This window comes from Myotis lucifugus, unplaced genomic scaffold, assembly GCF_000147115.1.
Source record: "Myotis lucifugus unplaced genomic scaffold, Myoluc2.0 scaffold_15, whole genome shotgun sequence".
Lineage (NCBI taxonomy): Eukaryota > Metazoa > Chordata > Mammalia > Chiroptera > Vespertilionidae > Myotis > Myotis lucifugus.
The window spans coordinates 1626575-1647488 of record NW_005871063.1 but is presented as its reverse complement, the minus strand read 5'-3'; the positions used below and the strand labels follow the sequence as shown (position 1 = coordinate 1647488).

Below are 20914 nucleotides of genomic sequence, written 5' to 3'. Positions count from 1 at the left end.
AATCCCACTAACGAATAATCATATGACAAAAGGATGAAACCACTTCAGTAATTAGTAAGTGTCAATTAAAACCACAAAAACAATACACCGTCCCCTCACCAGATTGGCAACAAAGGTCTCACAGTAACAACTCTTGGCAAAAATGCCCAGCAACAGAATGCTCATACTCTGCTAGTAAGTGTACAAACTAATGTGACCACTTGGAGAACAGTTTGGCATTATTTAATACATTTGCAGATATGTATTTTATTACCCAGCAATGCCACTCCTGGGTTTGTACCTAGAAAAGTCATGCATGTATGCATCAGAAACATGGTATATCAATACGCAGACTAGCAATGAATTTAGTAGCTAAAAAGATACATAAATTGTGTAATATCCACACCTGGGAATTCTGTAGAGTAACAAAAATGAATGAACTAGAGATATCTGTAGTAACTTAAAAAAATGTTATAGAGAGGTGATAGAAGAAGACATAAATATATACAGAGTGATAAAGTTCAAAAGCAGAAAAAACTAAACTTAAATGGTTTAGGAATATATAAATAGGTAGTAAAACAAACAAAATCAGGATAAGGTCACCTCTAAATTACTAGATGAGTGTGTGTTTGGGAAGGGGGCTCTGGTATACTTGACATGGGTGATGTTTCCACAGATACTCATTTAATTTGTTATACTATATAAACAGATATATATGTGTTTAAAACCAACTGGACAATCCTTTAATCCCTAGGGTAATTAATGTAGATTATCTCTCTGATATGAGAAAGAACAAAAAGTAAATAAGAAGAAATGTGTTTTAACTGAATAAGAAGGGAGACAACGTGAAATATTTTCACCGTGTGTTATTATATGATCCTGTTATACAGCGTACCTTGGCTTGGTTGATCATTCTCTTTTTCTCTTTTCAGAGTCATTTTTCTACCATTCATTTGAGCACGCAGCGCCTGAATTTCAGATAACAAACTCCTCCTGTCTGCTTTCTGGAGGCATTCCACAGCTGCTCGATATTCAATACCCTGTAACAATGCAAAGTGAAAAATCAAGTGAAGAGAGTTATAAAGACAATCAAATTAACAACCAGGAAGTCTGAAGAAGAATGAATGGAACACACATGCTAGGGTTTACTTCTGGCTATTAATCTTTACATTTATTTTGAAATTCTTCAAACACACAAGAAAACATGAGGTATTTATATATATATAAAACCCTAATATGCAAATAGACTGAGTGGCAGAACAACCGAACAACTGGTCGCTATGATGTGCGCTGACCACCAGGGGGCGTGCGTGGAACACGGCAGGAGTTGGCAGCAGGTGGCAGAGCGCAGAACATGGCGGGCCTTGGCCACGGCAGGATGGTGGAGCAGGTAAGTGGGGGTGCCAGACCAAGGCGGGGCACTGGTCACTGTCATTGGGGCAAGCCTCTGGTGGTGAAAATTCTTTGCTCTAGTCCCACCTGGTGCTCAAACCTGCTACCAGCACCGGCCCTGCTTGCACCTATGGCCGGCGCCAGAGCTGCTGCTTGCACCCGCTTCTGGTGCCCGGTGCCAGCCCCGATCACCCGAGGGCTTCTCCACCTCCCCTTGCTCCTGTGGGGTGATCGGGGCAGCAGCCGCCACTTGCACCCCCTGACAGTGCCAGCCCCGCTTGCACTCATTGCTGGCGCCTGCCCCAATTGCTCTGCGCAATCAGCAGGTGCAAGCAGGGCTGGCACCATCAGTGCATGGGAGCAGTGGCGGCAGGAGTGGGGTTGCCAGCAGACAGGGGACATGGGGCAGTGGTGGGAGGGGCCGGGCGGGGGCACGGAGGATGGTCTGACCCCCGCCCCTGTGCCCACGGCAGCCTTGCAGCCCACAACTCCTTTCGAGGTGCACGAATTCGTGCACTGGGCCCCTAGTCTATGATAATAAAAGTGTAAATGCTAATTAGACCGGGCAGCTGAACGACCTTCCGATGTCCTTCCAACGTCCTTCTGGATGACCTTCCGGACGAAGCCCCGCGAGGCAAGCCGCCATGGCTGCGAGGGCCAAGCCCCTTGCACAAATTTCGTGCATCAGGCTTCTAGTAATACAATAAACAACCATGTACATAGCCTAAGAAATAGCTCCTATACAATTAAAGCCCCTGTGTACAACTCCCTGAATATATCCTTCTCTGTACCACCTGGTTAGAAATAACCAAATTGTAAGTCTTATTGTGGGCTCGATCCCCAGTGAGGGGCATTCAGGAGGCAGCCGATTAATGATTCTTTCTTATCATGGATATTTCTATCTCTCTCTCCCTCTCCCTTCCTCTCTGAAATTGATAAAAATATATTTTAAAAAATTTTAATTGCCAGATGTGTATATTCCTAGCTGAAGTCAAACAAGGAGACCCTGTGCCTTCTTGTTTCATCCCTTACACTCTAAACAAGTGTCTTTTCTGCCACCCATTTAGTGCTGTTTTATGCACTTTTTTGCTTTTTGTTGGTGATATTGTTGTTTAAAATGGTCCCTCAGCACAGGGATGAAGTGTTATCTAGTGTTCCTAAGCACAAGAAAGCTGCAGTTTATGAAGAAAACATGTGTTAAGCTTCATTTAGGCATGAGCTATAGTGTTGATGGCCAGGAGTTCAACGTTAATGAATCAACAATATATAGTAAATACAGCGTCTTTAAACAGAAACACACATAAAACAAGTTATGTATTGATTGACTGACAAAAATGTCATGAGCAGGGGCTCACAGAAACTGACCCTTCGATTTCCCCTGCTAGCAATGGCTCAGCATTCACGTCAAATTCACAGATTCTAACTACAGCCAGTAGTAAGAACTGTATCATATCCCTTCTAATCCCTTTGGGCTATTCTGTTGCTCATTTTCTAACTTCCCAAGCTGGATGATTAGCTCATTAATTTTTAATCTTGCTCATTTTCTAACGTAAGATAAAAACACTTATGGTAATAATTTTTCTTCTAAATATTCTTAGTGGCTCCTGCTAAAATTTTAACCTTCTGACTTATTATAAAACTAATCAATCATTCATTTGATTACTATTAAAAAGCATTCCTTCCTTAAGTTTTATGTAAAGTTTCGTTTTGATACCTGTTCCTGTATTCTCTGTTCCAAACAGCTCAATAATCCAGCTGCATCTCTAGTGCCCAGAGCTGCCAGTTCGGTCTGAAATGCGGCGAGTAAAATACTTCGCTCCTTTAAGAAAACTTGCTGCAGGGCAAGCAGAAGTTCACCTCGCCAGTCTGAGAAGTTTTCATGAGACTGAGTATAAAAAATAAAAGTTAGCTCCAAATAAGTATGTTTAAAAAGGCTCCAGAAAGGCTATTTATCTACTAACCAAAATATTAGAAGCCTAAAGCATGTCAATTTATTTGCAAGTATGCGACTTGGGACATTTAAATAATATATAGTAATTTATGTGAAAATATATCATAAACAACAACAATTTAATTTGTAAAGTGCCTTAAGATAGATAAAAAGCATATAAAACTATTGAGATGCATAATACTCTTGAGTACCTCGGCTTCTCTTTGCACTTGCATTTTGGTAATTAAGTCCTTAAGAGATGAGATTGTACTGATGTAAGCTCTTCTCTCTTCTAGCCAGAATTCTGAAACTTGCTGAACAGAATGGTCCTCTCCACCACTGTAGGGAGATTCGGTAAGAGAGAGCACCTGCATGCCCTCACTGTGAACAGCTCTCAGTAATCCCTAGAAACCAAAACCCAAAAGCCAGAATTATGACAACTTCTTCAAAGACTGCAAGTTCAGACAAAGTGAAAATTTAAGCAAGACAGATTTACATATAGTTAGATTTATTTAGAAAAGCTACTGCATATAGGAAACACCATCCCACCACCTTCCTATGGAGGGAAAAGCCATAAGATGGCCTAAGACTTTATTCCTTCTACTTACCTAGTGTGCTCTTTTGGATTTAATAATTAGCCACTAATTTGACCAAAGGAAATATGTAGGAGATAATTTCTAGTCCTTGAGACCACTTTAATAATTTTGGCAAATATAAATTTCAGTAACAAAAATTTTCAAAAAAATCTTGATACAAATATATTATACTTTATTATCTGTAAAATATGGAAATAAAACTAAATAGATCCCCAAGGTTCCTTCTAGTTGTGCAATTGTCTCTCCACAGAGGATTTTACTATATAACTTTGAATAAACTATTATGTTCAATATAGAAACCACACTGGCTAAGTTTTACTAAAATATATATGTCTTTTAGTACCTTTATTTTCTTTGGAAACGAATCTGTTGAACTTTCGCTTTCTTCTCTTTGGCCTTCTGATGTCAAGTCAAATCCCTGACTTTGTGTAAGATAAATTCCTTGACCCCAGTCTGATCCAGAATCTAAAATAAAGTAAACAACAATTGACTATTAAAAAGAAACAAGTACTTTTTAAAAAAAGTACTATACAAATTCCAGAAATTTATATAACTTACCACTAGAACATATTTCTCTAGTCTGGTAACCATCAGAATGTGTTAATTCAGGAACCGAGGATCCCTAATTGGAGAAAACAAACAAATAAAAAAAACCCACATAACTTTCTATGCTTTAATAAAGAAATGAATATAGTTTTGTTTTTTCTAATGCTGTAAAAAAAAAAACAACAGCAAAAAAACAAAAAATAACCCTCAATTAAGTTTGTTACACCTTTCAAATAAAAGAAACTATATCTATGGCTTACAACAAGGCTTTGAATTTTTTTTCTTCATGGATATTAGCATAATAAGAAACATTCATGAGTTAAGGAGCAATAACACCAGGTTTCAAATCTGCACAGGAACTTTGTGGAAAGTTAATATCTGACTCTACACAATGGAAAGACTTAAAATTGTAAGTTTATCATAAGGAAGAGATTGTCCTAAATTTCTTTTCTCTGAAAACCACAGCATTTTTTTTTTTTAAAATCACAGAATACTGAAGAACACATAGTATGAAAACCAAATACCTCTTTAGCTTTCAGACACTGTATCACTGCCTTCAAAGTACCACATTCCTCTGTCAGTAACTGAATAGCAACATAGTGTTCCCTCTTTAAGGTTTCAGTTTCTGAAATATGTCTGGATTCCATATCCAAAATTTCAGCAGCATGTAGCTCTTGCATTTGCTCAATTTTTTCAGTAAACTGAGTGATGATTTCAGTAACTTCTTCTGATGAACATGCACTCTGTAAGTCAATTTGGATTCCTGTGTTTCTAACACGGACTTGTGGAGTCTGGTTGCTGCTATTCACCCTGAGAGTCCTGTCTGTCTGGGATGCGGTGCTTGTACCCTCTTTAATAACAAGTGGCTCTAATATGCAGAGCTTTCTGTTTTCTTGTTCCTCAGTCTCATCTTCTTTTTCTAAGAAGTAGGATAATTTCTCTTTTGTCTCTGTGAGTTGATCCCTGACTTGGCTTAAATCTTTCTGGAGAAATGCCATATTTGTTTCTTTTACCTAAAAACATAATGAATAGAACCATAGAACATTTAATTTAAAATACTGAACATAGAATTTAGGGTAGAGAGGAGAGTATAATTCATGCTAATATGTTCATTTTTCTCAGAATAATAAAAAAAACTTCAGAAACACAGTCTTCATATATATTCCTATATATATGGTCACAGATTACCACAGAAGTGAAAACATTTCTATCAGCCTCTACTTTTGGTTCTCATGTGATATATAGTTTCCTTTAACATCTGTCTTTCTCCTCCTTCATTAATAGAATAAGGATTAAAAGCATCTTCCTAACAAAGATTCCAAGGAAAATCAAGCAAGAATATGCCAGCAATGAAATTTATAATAACTTTTCATCAAATTCACAAAGCTTTTATTTTTTTTTAGCTTTAAGTTATGGATCTGTGTTTGTTTTCATAGAAGAGAATATACCTTGAAATAAAATTAAGATAGGTAGAAATAAGTGAATTAGGAGCTATGTTACTTATTTTACCAAAAGCTCTTGTTGAAGTTTTTCTGCCTTTTCTTTATAATTGGCCAGTTCTTCTTTAGTAGCTGCTGACTCAGCTCTAAGAGCCTCCAGTTGACCAAAGAATCCACTTTCTTCATTGGTATGAATTAGCTCAGTTGTCTGTATGGCAGTGGAAAAACATAAAACACATTTTCAAAAAATATAGCCAAGTTCAAGGCACATATACATTCATTTTTAAAAATATATTTTTATTGATTTCAGAGAGGAAAGGAGAGAGAGATATATCAATGATGAGAGAGAATCACTGATCAGCTGCCTCCTGCATGTCCCCTACTGGGGATTGAGCCTGCAACCCAGGCATGTGCCCTTGACCAGAATCGAACCCGGGACCCTTCAGTCTGTAGGCTGATGCTCTATCCACTGAGCCAAACTGACTAGGGTGGCACATATATATTCAAATGAAGCTTTTCCAGGACTGCCTATCAGATAAAAGGAGGTGAAATGATCCATGTTCTTTCAACAAATAGGGAAACTTTTTCAGAACCATAATTTTGTATTCTTGAGACAGTAAGAAAAGACTGCTTTTTCAGGAATGAAAGGTAAATACTCTCATTGGTATATAGCCTAAAAATTTGTAAGTTATTATTTAAAATATTTTGGGTACCATTCAAAAAACTTTCATATTTATATCACTTTCCTCAACAGATACCAGGTGTTACTAAAATAGTTCTTAGAAGTTTTATATACATGGAAAGCAGCATTACTATTTTAATATTACTTATAGTAATTTATAGTTCCAGGAAGCTAGGAAGAAAAAGCCTAGTAAGTGGCAAGGATTATTATCCTTTACAAAATAAATTATACATTTATAAAATCTTGATATAGCAGTTAATCTCTTGGTATTCACATTTACTATTCAAAATAAAAAAATATATCAAGTGAGAATTTGAAAGTTAAAGTCCTTTCACATCAGTCCTATGCTAAGAAATAACTGCGATTTCAGATCTTTATGTAAGCAGATGTACAAGGGTGAAATACAAATTGTTCATAGGAAAGAATAAAATTTATTATCAGATATAAAATCTGTAAAAGCTAAAGACTTGTTACTCATATTTTAGTTTGGTAGAACACTAGAATACTTTGATAATTTCCATTACCTAAAAGGGATGATCATATACATGCACGTTAGAGGGAAAAGGAAAAACCCCACACAAGTTCCAGAGGACATTTGCTAAATGTAACATTTCTAAGTTTCTTCTGACTACTCTATTTAATGACAATGCTAGTGAAATAAATATTGTGATTTGAAGACCACAATGATGGATACAAAATATAGTTTGTATCATTTATTCTAGTGAAAATATGCAAAGAATAGTAATATTTTTTATAAAAGCACTTTACATATGAATTGCTAGATGTAAAGAACACTACCTTTAATTTAATAAATTAGCAATCAGCTTAAGGAACAAAGGAAAAGAGAGTTTCTTAGTTTGTATTTAAATGAAAAAAATTAAATGCAAACTAACCTTGGGAACTTCAAAATCTCCCTGAGAGCTTCTTTTCCTTTCTTTGCCTCTCTGATTTTTCTCACTGTCCTCCAATAGCTTCTGTAGTTCTAGTAGCTTCTTTTCTTTTTCTAACGCATTTTTCTCTGCGATTTCTACCTGTTCTTTTTCTAAAACCAAACTAGCCTGCATTTCAACCACCTGGCTTTCTAATTCTGATATTCTCAAGGTTAATGCCGTTACATTTGACTCCATCTCGTTTTCTGTTAGTTGATTTAAATTCTGTACATTTGTTCTTTCAGGCTCCGATGAACTTTCTTGTCTCCTCTGACAGAGTTCTGCATATTCCTTGACTGCGTCAAGTTGGACCTGACTCACGACAGCAGCAGCAACTTTTTCCTCAAGCGCAGTCTGTAGGTCTACAATCTTCTTTTGGAGCATTTCTGTTTCAGCCTGGCCTTGCTCTTTCATGTCCTTTATTTGGTTATAACACTGGCTGAGTTCTAAGTTCTTTGCACTCACAGTGCTCTCAAGTTGTAGCACCTTTGTTTCCAAACTGTTTATGAAAACTCTGCTGTTTTCTTCAAAAGATCTGAGGTAAGTCTGACTTTCTAGGGGTTGAAGAGCATCCTCCGTAAGGACTTCTTCTACTTCAGGTTTCCTTTTGCTAAGGTCTTCTATAGCCATGTTAACACTTTTCTCTGGTATACTTTGGATTTTTTCCATGTTTTCCCGTTCTCTCTTTAAGCTGCATAATTCTTGTGTTAGCTGGTTCATTTTGAAATTGGTTTCTTTAAGTACATTTTTCATAAAAGCCATTTCCTCCTTAGTGGTTTCTACTTGCTGCTCCAAAGCCAGTTTCTCCGCTATCACCATCTCCAACTGATGTTGCAGACTCTCTGCTTCTTCTGGAAGAGAATTAGCATGCACTGATGTCTTCTCTTCAATATTCACCAATTCCTGTTGAAGTTTTTCAATCACTTCATTAAGCTGCTCGATTTCTTCCTCTCTAGTTTTCTTCACACGTTCTTGATCACTCACCAAACATTCTATTTGGGTTTCAAGATCCCTTATCAGTTCATTTTTTTCTTCAATAACCTGTTAGTTAATGAAAAAAAGTAACATACATAATAAAAATGCATTTATATTTTGAGAATTCTATTTTATTTTAGGGCAGGGTATTCAAGTATTGATCACACAAAATAATATACTTCTTGGACATACTATATTAATTTTAACATAGGTCAATAGACCCCATCATATCAAAGAAGGACCTAATTTAGACTTTCATTCAGAAAGTTCTATTAAATATAAAGAGATTTATACTTTTAGTAGCTGATTTTCTATAAGTAAAATAGTCAATATCAATACATTTAATCGAAAAATGGAAATACTGAAATGAAAATCTATAGCAGATAGCACCTAAATGTCATTATCTTATTTAACTCATACTAAACAATAGCATTTTTAATAGGTTTGGTTAGAATGATTTGATGAACTCTAGGTCTCCAGAGACTCCTTGTAAAACATGAAAAGTCTTTGACAATATTAGGAGGGGATAAAAAATATATAGCTTGTTAAATTAAGAATTCATGGGTAAAGAGAATGAAGGTTTATTTATTTTGATATTCAAAGAGAAACTGAAAATAAAAATCACCATTTTGTCCCTTTTAAAATTCTAGCTCAATTAACTTCAGGTAATAATCCATCTTAAATTAGTGTACCTTGTTATCTGTTGTAATTTTAAGTTGATGCTGAAGTTTTGTAATTTGCTCATTCAATCGGTCAATTTCTACCTCTTTTTCCTGCATTATTTGAGCAAATTTCCCAAATATCACATAGTGGTCCTGAGTAGAGGTAGCATCAGATTCCTTTACAGCAAATCCCAGCTTCTCCATTTCATCCTAGGGACAAAAATAATCTTCCCAGTTGGACAAATCATTATTTCTAAACTTTCAATTAACTTTTACAAAAGATATAGTGCCCAAAATATACAAATTAAAGAGTCAGAGAAAGCACAGGTATTGTAAATCAATAATTCTTAAAATATTTTGATAACAGGTATGCATTTTTTTCATTTATGAGGAATTTAAATGTTTCTATTGGCTTAAAAATAAGTTCCATGCAAATCCATTTGCAACGAATGTTCCTTTGTTAGCAAATGCTTAATATAAACACCTGCACAAGACAAAAACTATGAATTATTTAGCAAAGCTTTTCTTAACTAATTACCTTAAATAATTTGTTTTCTTGTTCAAGTTCTTGTAGGCGGGTAGTAGCTTCCTTTTTCTGTATTTCTAATTGCATATGTAGTTGCTGAACTTCTTCATTCTTATTTTCCAGTTCTTCTCTAAACTGTTCTAACTGTTCTTCTAAGTTTGTGATCTTCAATACCAAAATTATCAAAAAGAAAGAGAAAAAAATTATTTATACAAATATTTATCAAGAGAGATGAAGAATGCTGTATTAGCTATATAAAGTGTGTGTGTTTTAAAAAAATTATTTATTTTTATTGATTTTTAGAGAGCGAGGAAAGGAGAGAGAGAGAAAGAGAGGGCGAGGAAAGGAGAGAGAGAGAGAGAGAGAGAGACAGACATTGATCTGTTGTCTCAAGTACCCTCACCGACCGGGAATCAAACCCACAATCTAGGTATGTGCCTTGACCAGTATGATGCTCCAACCAACTGAGCCACCTGGCCAGGGCTGTGAGAATAAAGGAAAGCAGTTTCTCTAAGTCATATGTAACTGTGTGGTTTCTAGACTTTTTAAAACGTAACACTCTTAAATCATCCTGCCCAAAGCAAAGACGAGACCTTCAGAGGAAGGATACAGGAGCTATTTCCTACCTAAAATACTCTGAGATAAAGCAGAAAAGGATCATGGGAGAGGAGAAAAAGTCTACATTTAAAATTTTATTTTATGTTAAATTTAGTTTTTATCAAAAGGTTGAAGAAAGTAATAGAATTAAATCAGTTATTTTTGCCACCAGCTGTGAACAGCTCAATTTAGTCCATATGAATACCCAACAAAGGATCTGGCTGCCATGTGCCTTGTTTAAGCAGAAGGAAGCAGAGGTGGAGGTCAGAAATAAGAAACGTAAAAAGTTAGTTATTAATACTATCTTAACAGAAAATTAGAGAGCTCCTACATGTAGGACAATATAATTTTTGCTCATTTCTGAGGATAAATCTCATTAATGATAAAGCTTTAAACTGCTCTTTGGTGGTTAGATAGTGACTGAAACTAATGATCAATATTAGAAGCTCCTATTGTTATATTTTAAAAATTGGGTTTAATTGAGGACAGGAACAGTCATTTAGCTCACTGCTTTGTAGCTACTTATAAATATTTAATGAATGGATTTGCAAATGGGTATATACCTGATGATCAAATTGCTGCATTAAAAACAACCTAAGACGCAGCAGCAGCATTTAATGGCAGCTGGCAGTTTAGAAATCATTTATCACCTTAGAATTTCAAAGGGAGCATATACTGATTACATAGATACATAATCAGAATGGTATCTTAGCATTGGCAAGGCAAAGACCTTCAAAACCGTTCAGCCTAATACTCCCTTAATGGAAACAGTATTGATACTAGTAATAATAGCCATCATTTATAGACAATTTACTGTTAGGCATTGTATAAAGTGCTTTATATGTACTATTTTAAAAAACCCCTGTAACAAACTTATGAGATCTCTGCTAAGATTATCCCCATTTCAGAGATGAGGAAGGGGGTTACTGCGAGAGGAGTTACCTAGTCTGAAGTCACAAGGCCAATATGTGGAAATCAGCTTTTGGACCAGGGAAGTTTACCTCTGGAGCCTTACTTTTTTCCCAAGAAGGAAATAGTTTATTTCAGTCTCTACATGCCTTTATATCCTTAGTTACAGGACTTCTGTTCAGCTAATCTTCAGATGGTTCTCCAGGTTGATTGTTCTATAATTTAGTTGTAATTTTGATGTGGTCATAGGAGGAGGCGAGCACAGCATTTACCTACTCCACCATCCTGACTGGCTGGAGCCTTACATTCATAACTATCATTTATTCTGCTTCTAATAATTAATGTCTAAGACTCATATTTAAATTATTTTCTGTAACCCTGGTATTAAACTCAGCAGACACATCTTAAATACATTTATAGTTGTACATATATAATTATCAGGTTAGTTTGTTGAAAATTGTGATGATTATATCTTCTTCAAAGTTATCTAATATCTATTTATACTTATCACTATCTTCTACAACTCCTTTTGATGACAAGGTATTATTTCAACACATACATAGATATTTAAGTTCAAAATTGCTGCCTTACCTCACATGGTATTTATTTTCTTTTTGATACAATAGATTAAGGTCGAATACTTAGCTCTGTGATTTAAAGCCTTGCTATTCAAAGTGTGGCCCCTGGCGCAGAATTGGCATCATCTGGGAACATGTTAGACGCAGAGATTCTCGAGCCCCACCCAGACTTGTTGAATCAGAGTCTTCACTTCAACAAGATCCCAGGGGGATTCACGTGCACATTACAGTCTGAGAGGCACTGGTCTAAGGCACTAACACTCCTGTCATAGACAGCTGAAACTGAGGCATCACAACGGAGATTTCAACTCCCAAAAATGACCTCGAAGGACATTCTTTCCTTTTATTCAGCCAGATTCCAGCTGTAGTCCCAGGTTGTCTTAATACTGAGTCTATAACAACCCTAAAGCACAAGAATATTATTAAGGTTTAAAAACAGAATGGTAGCTATTTGTTTTAATCTTGTTTACTTTAGCTACCAAAGGATAGCTATGTAGTTGCTGAGCTTCTATTGGATTACATTAATTTACTCCATTTGTGTTTTCTTTTTAAGTGATTTTATCTTTTTTTTTTTTTTTAATATGTAGGTTTCCTTAGTTAGTAGTAGATTCCTTGAAATCCAGTGCTTGTTTTACAATTGGACAGTGGTGGTCTATATTTAGTAAGAGCTCAATAAATGTTGAATGACAGTCTTTAATACTTATATACCAACAAGGCCAAACATGGCTCACTGCTTTTGCAGTAGAGCATTACAGAGCTCCAGAATCAGAGAAATAAACTGGAGGAATTCTTGCTCAACCACTTACTGTGTGACCATGAGCAAGTTAACCTCTCTCTCTTTTTTTTATTGATTAAGGTATTACATATGTGTCCTTATCCCCTCATTGCCCCCTCACCTCCCTGCCACTCATGCCCTCACCCCCCTGGTGTCTGTGTCCACTGGTTAGGCTTATATCCATGCATACAAGTCCTTTGGTTGATCTTTACCCCTTACCCCCTTTGAAGTTTGAGAAGCATCGATCAGACCGTCAAAGTTAACCTCTCTTAAGACTCAGGTAAAATAGAGATGACAATAGAGCCTATTCTTAGGGAGACACTAGGGTTAATAACATAGGACATTTGAAATACTTACACTTTCTAGCACAGACCTAAACAAAGTTAACTATTATTATTTACTAGAGGCCCAGTGCACGGATTCGTGCTGGTTGGGGGGCATGGCCTGTGGGGATTGGCCTGCTGGGGGAGCGCCGCTCATCCCGGTCAGCTGAGCGGCTGTGGACCCGCCTTCTGAGTGGGCTGTGGATCCCGGTCAGCCAAACGGTGCTCCCATTGTGGGAGCGCACTGACCACCAGGGGACAGCTCCTGTGTTGAGAGTCTGCCCCCTGGTGGTCAGTGCACATCATAGTGACTGGTCGACTGGTCATTCTGCGTTTGGTTGCTGGGCTTTTATATATACAGTGGGGCCCTTGACTTACGAGTGTTCCGACTAACGAGTTTTTTGAGATACCAGCTGTCTCTCGGCCAATTTTTTGCATTGAGTTGACAGAGTAATTTGAGTTAACGAGCTCCTTAACGAGCTTGGTCTCGGAACGAATTAAACTCGTAAGTCAAGGCCCCACTGTATAGATTATTGCCATCTGTAAGCTAGATTTCATTAGCTCTATAGGGAGCTAAAACCTATTGAAGTAATCTTATTCTTAAAGAAATTCTTCTAATTCTCTCTACATTATTCCCCTTCTCTTATTATCCTGAAACTCCTATCTTTTAAAGTTTTCTTGTCTTTCTATTCATTCTGCTTTCTAATCATTATAACTTTAAACAAAATTTAGGCTTTGAGAGTAGCCTAAAGGTATCTCAGATATAATGACACATAGACATCTAATGTTTATTCTCCATCAGATAGCTGAAAATATTTGCCTAGTGCAGGACAGAATACTGAAGATGTTTTCACTGAAAGATATGTTTTAATTTTACTTTCCTGTCTTTCAGCCTCCAGTTACAGCTGAGTGCATTCTGACACTGTAGTTGTCACTGTTATTAAAAACTAGCAGACCAGGGCCAGCTGTTGGGTTAGCTCTTGCCCTGGCTGGTTTTGTTCAGTGGATAGAGTGTTGGCCTGCGGATGAAGGGTCCCAGGTTCGACTCTGGTCGGGGCACATGCCCAGGTTGCAGGCTCAGTCCCCAGTGGGAGGGCGTGTGGGAGGCAGCTGATCAATGATTTTCTCATCATTGATGTTTTTATTTCTCCCTTCCTCTCTGAAATCAATAAAAAAAAATCACCTCATTAAGCTAACAAGAGGCACATTTATTGTCAATCCCCCCCACAAAAAAACAAAACCTTTTAGATAATCATTAGTATTATGTATCAACAAGAAAACAATCTTGCTCATAGAAATGATTATTTCTATTAGTTATTTATATAGATGGCTTTTTCAACTCAAAACTACACATTCTCTGAGCTGTAGTTTTAGCTGATGTCTAAATCATCCTTATATTTTTCAAAGCACTTACTTACATTTATATACTGTTTAAGTCCAATAAATATTTGTTAAAATATATTAAAATGTCCTGAGAAAATTATATGGATAAAATTGTAATTTACAAAATTTAAACATTTTAAATGATATAATATAGCTAGACAATGTAGAGTACAATATATTTTAGAAAAACTAACAGTAGACAAAGGTTTAAATAAGTTAGAATTTAATTAGAAATTGGGAATTACTACTGTTTTAAAAGTGGGATATTTTTTGGGGGAAGGGGTGAGTAGAAAAACATAACTTTATATAATTACTTTATTATTAATCTTTTGTTTTAAGACTATGTTTAGTATATTCTAAAACAGCACTATGCTCTCCCAGGTCAATACAACTTAAAGGAAAAAACCCACAGCAAAGTAACAAAAATTCAAAGCCCATGGTAAGGTCAGCAGAAAAGAAAGATACTGCCTTTGCCTTAACACTACTCACTAATTCTCTACTCTCATCTTCCTTCAATGTATATCTAACCAAATTGGCCTCCTTTTTGTCCTCAAAACTTCTTGCTGCATCAAACCCTTTATACTTGCTGTCCCCTCTACTGGAATACTCTTCCTTCCTCACACCAGTGATGTTTAAATGTTTATGGTCTTCAAGTTCAAAGGCAATGAGCTAAGAAACAGTCTAAATTTTGGTGTTAGACCATAAATTCCACTCTGTTCAAATGATATTTTCAGGGGACTTGTTCATAATAATTCAAAGCACAACTGTCATTAAAAATAAACTCTTGCCCGGCTGGTGTGGCCCAGTGGTTGAGCATCAACCCATGAACCAGGAGGTCATGGTTCAATTCCCAGTCAGGGCACATGTCTGGGTTGTGGGGTCAATCCCCGTTGTGGGGCAGCCGATCAACGATTCTCTCTCATCACTGATGTTTCTATCTCTCTCCCCCTTTCCCTTCCTCTCCGAAATCAATAAAAACATATTTAAAAAATAATAATAAATAAACTCTTTACCTCTTTTTCCTTTCTGTCTATGGCGTCTCTCTCAGCCTGCAATTGTACTTCTAGGGACAATTCTGCTTTAGCTTCTACAGCTCCAAATTGTTTTCGGTCCTCTACCTTTAAATATATAAAAATTTTCTCAAATTTTCAGACATTAAATCTTGATTATCCTTTTTAATTGGAGAAGTAGCAATTCTATTTCTCCCGATTAGAGGTAGATAATCTACATTAGTGAATAATCAAAAAGTTATAGGTGTTCAGTCTTGAATGCATTTTATACAAACTCACACAGAAATGTTTGACACTCTTAAAATTCATTCCTCAGATAAAATGAAGTCTGTCCCCTCATCTGCCCCCTCCCAAGCTTCCTTCCCTGCTCTTTTTTTTCCATTCATTTTTGTTTTTTACAGTATAATAGGAATAGATTTCATTACTTTCTAGTCTGGGGTAGAGCATCAGTCTAAACTGATATCCACAGTTTTTTCACTGGCTATTATTTTAGAATCACAATCTAATGATGGCTAAAAGAGTAATTAATTCTTCTGGTTTAACTAATCTTCCTTTCTCAGGACTAAGGCATGCAAGTAACCTTTGGAAATAAAAATAACCAGAAATGGTTATAATGTCAATGAAGACATAAAGATATATACTGCATGCAACATCAAAAAATCAATAGCAATTTTTTACTTAAAAGAACTGATGTTCATGTAATTGGGAGTAACCTGCATTAAAATACTTGATGAAAATCAACCGGAAGAAAATGTCCCACCTTTTGGAAAGGGTCTGTACTAACGAATAAGGCTTGCTCCAGTTCTCTTACTCTGAACTCCAGTTTCTCAATTTCTTCATTCCGTTCTTGTATGTCCCTCTGAAGCTGCTCCTTAGAGAGCAAAAGCTCACTGCACTTGTCTGTTTTTTCTTTCAGATGATTTGTTAACTGTTCAACCTGGAAATATGTAATACACAAAAACTGTAAATTCAAAAAATTTCAGCAAGTTAGTAGAACATCTATCCCCATTTCAGAAAGTATTTTTGGCTCTAGCTGGTTTGGCTCAGTGGATAGAGTGTTGGCCTGTGGACTGAAGGGTCCCATGTTCGATTCCGGTCAAGGGCATATGCCCTGGTTGTGGACTTGATCCCCAGTAGGGGGTGTGCAGGAGGCAGCCAACCAATGATTCTCTCATATCATTGATGTTTCTAAATCTCTCTCCCTCTCCCTTCCTCTCTGACATCAATAAAAAAATATATATATTTTTTAAAAAGTATTTTTGGATGCTATGCTTATTATTATTATTATTATTATTATTGTTATTATTTTAATCCCAACCTGAGGATATTTTTTCCCATTGATTTTTAGAGAGAATGTAAGGAAGAAGAGAGGAGGGGGAAGAGAGAGAGAGAGAGAGAGAGAGAGAGAGAGAGAGAGAGAGAGAGAGATTGATTGATGTGACACACATCGATTCATTGATTGGTTGCCTCCCACACGTGCCCTGACAAGGGGGCCAGGGATCAAACCTGCAACCAACTGACCTACCTGGCCAAGGCTATACTATAAAATTTTTTTAAAATAAAATTTATTTTGTGCCCTGCCAGGTAGTTGGTTGGAGTGTCATCCAGATACACCAAGGTTGCGGGTTCAATCCCTGGTTGGGGCACATGCAAGAATTAACCAATGAATGCAGTGGAACAACAAATCAATGTTTCTTTCCCTATCTCTCTTTCCCCCTCCCTCTCTCTCTAAAACAAAAAAAAGGATTTTAAAATTATTTTCAGAAATAATAGTTAAATTTAAGTGTTCATTGTGTACCAGGACAATACTTCTATCTGATGGGTTCTATTACAATCTCTATTTTAGAAACGAGTAAGCAAGTTTTAGAAAGTAACTTTAGCCATTGTCACACACCTAGTAAAGGGCAGAGCCATGATTTGAACTGGGATGGTCTAAACCCAAGCATAATTTTTTTATAACCATGATAAGCCACCTTTACAATTTATACAATGAATCTTCCCTCATTCATGTAGCATTCATTTGGTAAATATGAAGTTCTGGTTATGTGTTCATATAAGGAGAAAATGGACAGTTGGGGTGAAAAGTAGAAGCAAGAGAATAGTAAGGAGGCTACCAAAATCATCTAAGTAAGAAATAACAACAGCTAAGATTTAAGGAGATGAATGAAAAGGAAAAGAATAAGAAAATGTAGTGAAACTTGACTTACTAACAGATGAGGAGGGCTGAGAAAAAGCGTGGAATTAAGAATGCATTCTAGGTCTTAACAATGAGGAAGGTGGAGATGGTATAATATTTACTGAAATGAAGGAACATGTTTTATTCTTATCCTTCTTGGTGGGGGATAGTCAGGCATCTAAAGCTCTCTTTTGAGCATATTAATTTTGAGACATCTAAGAGGAAATATAGACTGGGAAACTGATTATTCAAATCTGGGGCTAAACTGAGCTGTTAGGGCTGGAGATACAAATGTGGAGTCATTTATATATAACTGCCTTGGAAGAGAATATAAATAGGAAAGAAAAGGGGCTCAAGACTAAGATTTAGGGTACTCCATCATTTATTTTGGGTCAAAAAACAAAGACAAGAGAAAGAGACCTATGAAGTGAGTATGTCACAGAAGCCCAAGAGAAGGAAATGTTTCAGGAAGAAGGTTGTATGAATGCCTACATAGTCTAGAGCAGCGGTTCTCAACCTGTGGGTCGCGACCCTTTGGTGGTCGAATGACCCTTTCACAGGGGTTGCCTAAGACCATCGGAAAACACATTTATAATTACATATTGTTTTTGTGCTTAATCACTATGCTTTAATTATGTTCAATTTGTAACAATGAAAATACATCCTGCATATCAGATATTTACATTAGGATTCATAACAGTAGCAAAATTACAGTTATGAAGTAGCAACGAAAATAATTTTATGATTGGGGGTCACCACAGCATGAGGAACTGTATTAAAGGGTCGCGGCATTAGGAAGGTTGAGAACCACTGGTCTAGAGAAATGGTTACTGGACATAGCCATGAGGCTGTGGGTAACCTTCAAGGAACAGTTTCAACAGAGAAGAGCAGGTGTGGGGAATGTCTGGCCAGAAGGCCATATAGGCCCACAGAATCATTTGGCCTGGCTCTGCCAAGGCATTAGGGGTGAGTTAATTAAATGTTTGACCAAACGCAGCAGGCTAATTTTTAAGCTGACAATTTTGTATGGCCCCCGAATGATATTATAAATATCCAAATGGCCCTTGGCAGAGAAAAGATCCCCCACCCCTGGAGTAGAGGATAATAAACCCCTCTGAGACAGAGAGGTTACACTTCATTGGAGTGGACTGAGAAGAGAATGCGAGATGGGGAAGTAAAGAGTGACTGAATATAGACAACTCTTTTGATCAATTTTTTGGGGCATGGAGAATAAAAAATAAGTAGGAAAGTTTGTTTCATTGGGCAATACTAGAAGATAAATAAAAGTAGTAAGATTCCAAATGTCAATGCACACATTTTTAATCCTCACCTAAGGATATTTTTTCCATTGCTTTTCAGAAGGGAGCCGGGGGGAGAGAGAAAAAAACCATTGATGTGAGAAAGACATATCGACTGGTTGCCTCCTGCATGTGTCCCAACTGGAGGTGGGGAGAGAACCCATAACCCAGGTACGTGCCCTTGAATAGGAATCGAACCCGTGACCCTTCAGTGCATGGGCCAATGCTCTAACCCAGCCGTGGGCAAACTACGGCCCTCGGGCTGGATTCGGCACGTTTGAAATGAATAAAACTAAAAAAAAAAAGACCGTACCCTTTTATGTAATGATGTTTACTTTGAATTTATATTAGTTCACACAAACACTCCATCCATGCTTTTGTTCCGGCCCTCCGGTCCAGTTTAAGAACCCATTGTGGCCCTCGAGTCAAAAAGTTTGCCCACCCCTGCTAACCACACCAGCCAGGACTCAATACACATTATTTTTAGGGTTTTAAGAACCTTTTCATGTCAAAGTAATATTTAATTTTCTGATTTTGAAGGTTTATGTACAATAGAAAGAATTCCTTTTAAGTTTTTCAAAATATGCACCTTGTTTTACAATATATAAATTATTTTAAGGTAGACAATATCAGTAAAGTTCTTACCTCTCTAGTTTGATGTTCACTGATAGGCTGAAATCGAGGTACAACCTTAAGTTGCTGTTCTAATTTCTGTATTTCCTGTTGGAATACATCTCTCTCATGTTCTCTATCAATGGCTTGCTCCTGAATTTTAATAACAGTAATTGAAGAAACAATATTTATTAAAGTTATTATTTTCCTCACATACCCTTTGGTTATAGGTACAGTTTTGTTTGAAGACAAATAACTGATGACCACAGAATACTCCAAACCAGAAGATAACATTTTTGTATGGTATGTAGCCTACGTGGGCTCGTCAACAAAAATTTAAGCATTTAAATATTATTTGAAGCACATTTTTTTTGAGTAATGTTAAATACAAAATAAAAGATATTCTCCTTAAAATGGATTTACGTTTTTGGAACAAAGGATGTATTCGACTGTTAATTTAAGTATTAGACAAAATAAATAGAAGAAATTATTTAGTAAATCAATTTATATCATCCTAATCTAGGTTTTACACTTAAAAATCATATAATGTGTAAGGATCAGATTCTCTGATATGTGAAGTGAACTTCAGGCTTAAATGAAACCGCAAAGAAGAAAATCCATGCGAAATTAGAGATGTGACATATTTTTGAAAGAGATTAATGACAACATGACAACTGTTCCCGTCCCTTGTTTCCAAGGGAACACTGTTACCAGTATGAATATCTTTTGTGGGTATGACAATGGGGGCCAATTAGCTCTTAGGATCCTCTCCTGTTTTGGCTGTTGGTTAAAAGAAAGACTAGGACAAGCTTCTTAACTATGAATTTGGAAAGGCTAACTGGCAAGTCTTCTTTATAATCTGCCTGTATTGCTTTTAATTCTGATTGCTGATTCTAACACTTATTATAATTTTTAATTTGAAGAGTACTTTATAATTAATTGGTAAAGACACATATAGAAGAAAATATGGAATTCATGAGTCTCTTCATAATTTAAAATTCACAACCTAGAATAGCAACAGATAGCAATCCACTGAGAAAAACCAACATTTAAGTTGAGGATACTTACATCTAAAAATTTTCTTGTTTTTTCCAACTGCTTTTCCAGTGCTTGGTTCTGTTGTCTTAAATCCATTAGTTCAGCATTTTTTTCTTGTTCCAGCTCTACAAACCTACTAACTTGTTCCTCAACATCTATTTCTAGAGCTTTCACTTGTTTTTGAAGGTCATCACATACTTTTTCAGCTTGACATTGTACTTCTAATTTTTCCTTCATTAGTTTTTCTGTCTCCTGTAATAATTCTGTTTATAAATGCAAAAATATATTATGTTAAATCACAGTGGCATTATAATAGTGAAATCACCCATTAACTATGTTTAAATTTTACTTTCAGGACATAAAGATCAGTTTTATTTCAAATACATGTAGAAAAAGAAAATATTCCTATGAAAATATCAAAATAACATTCCTACATTAGTAAGTAGTATCAATAAAATTATACAGAATTAACAAAAAGAATGTCCTGTCACTGAAAACAGTATTTTTGTGAAAGCAGCACAGCAAATAACACCCCCCAAAAAATCCACCTTTACTATGA

General features: G+C 36.3%; 1 protein-coding gene across 15 annotated transcripts in view; it reads right to left on the bottom strand.

Annotated features, from left to right (window-relative positions):
* The window catches only part of AKAP9 (A-kinase anchoring protein 9), a 123416-nt gene that overhangs the window by 16335 nt on the left and 86167 nt on the right, over positions 1–20914 (bottom strand). For 11 of the 15 annotated variants that reach the window (XM_023750681.1, XM_023750688.1, XM_023750682.1 and 8 more), the window contains 14 exons: positions 20386–20618; positions 19351–19470; positions 15992–16168; positions 15235–15339; positions 9669–9821; positions 9161–9340; positions 7458–8534; positions 5953–6090; positions 4968–5456; positions 4456–4519; positions 4241–4362; positions 3514–3705; positions 3086–3256; positions 875–1019 (listed from right to left, as the gene is read on the bottom strand). In XM_023750681.1, the coding sequence (XP_023606449.1) occupies positions 875–1019; positions 3086–3256; positions 3514–3705; positions 4241–4362; positions 4456–4519; positions 4968–5456; positions 5953–6090; positions 7458–8534; positions 9161–9340; positions 9669–9821; positions 15235–15339; positions 15992–16168; positions 19351–19470; positions 20386–20618 (3366 nt within the window). The remainder of the gene's footprint in view (positions 1–874; positions 1020–3085; positions 3257–3513; positions 3706–4240; positions 4363–4455; positions 4520–4967; positions 5457–5952; positions 6091–7457; positions 8535–9160; positions 9341–9668; positions 9822–15234; positions 15340–15991; positions 16169–19350; positions 19471–20385; positions 20619–20914) is intronic. The other 4 variants (XM_023750684.1, XM_023750693.1, XM_023750690.1 and 1 more) reach the window with 4 other exon arrangements.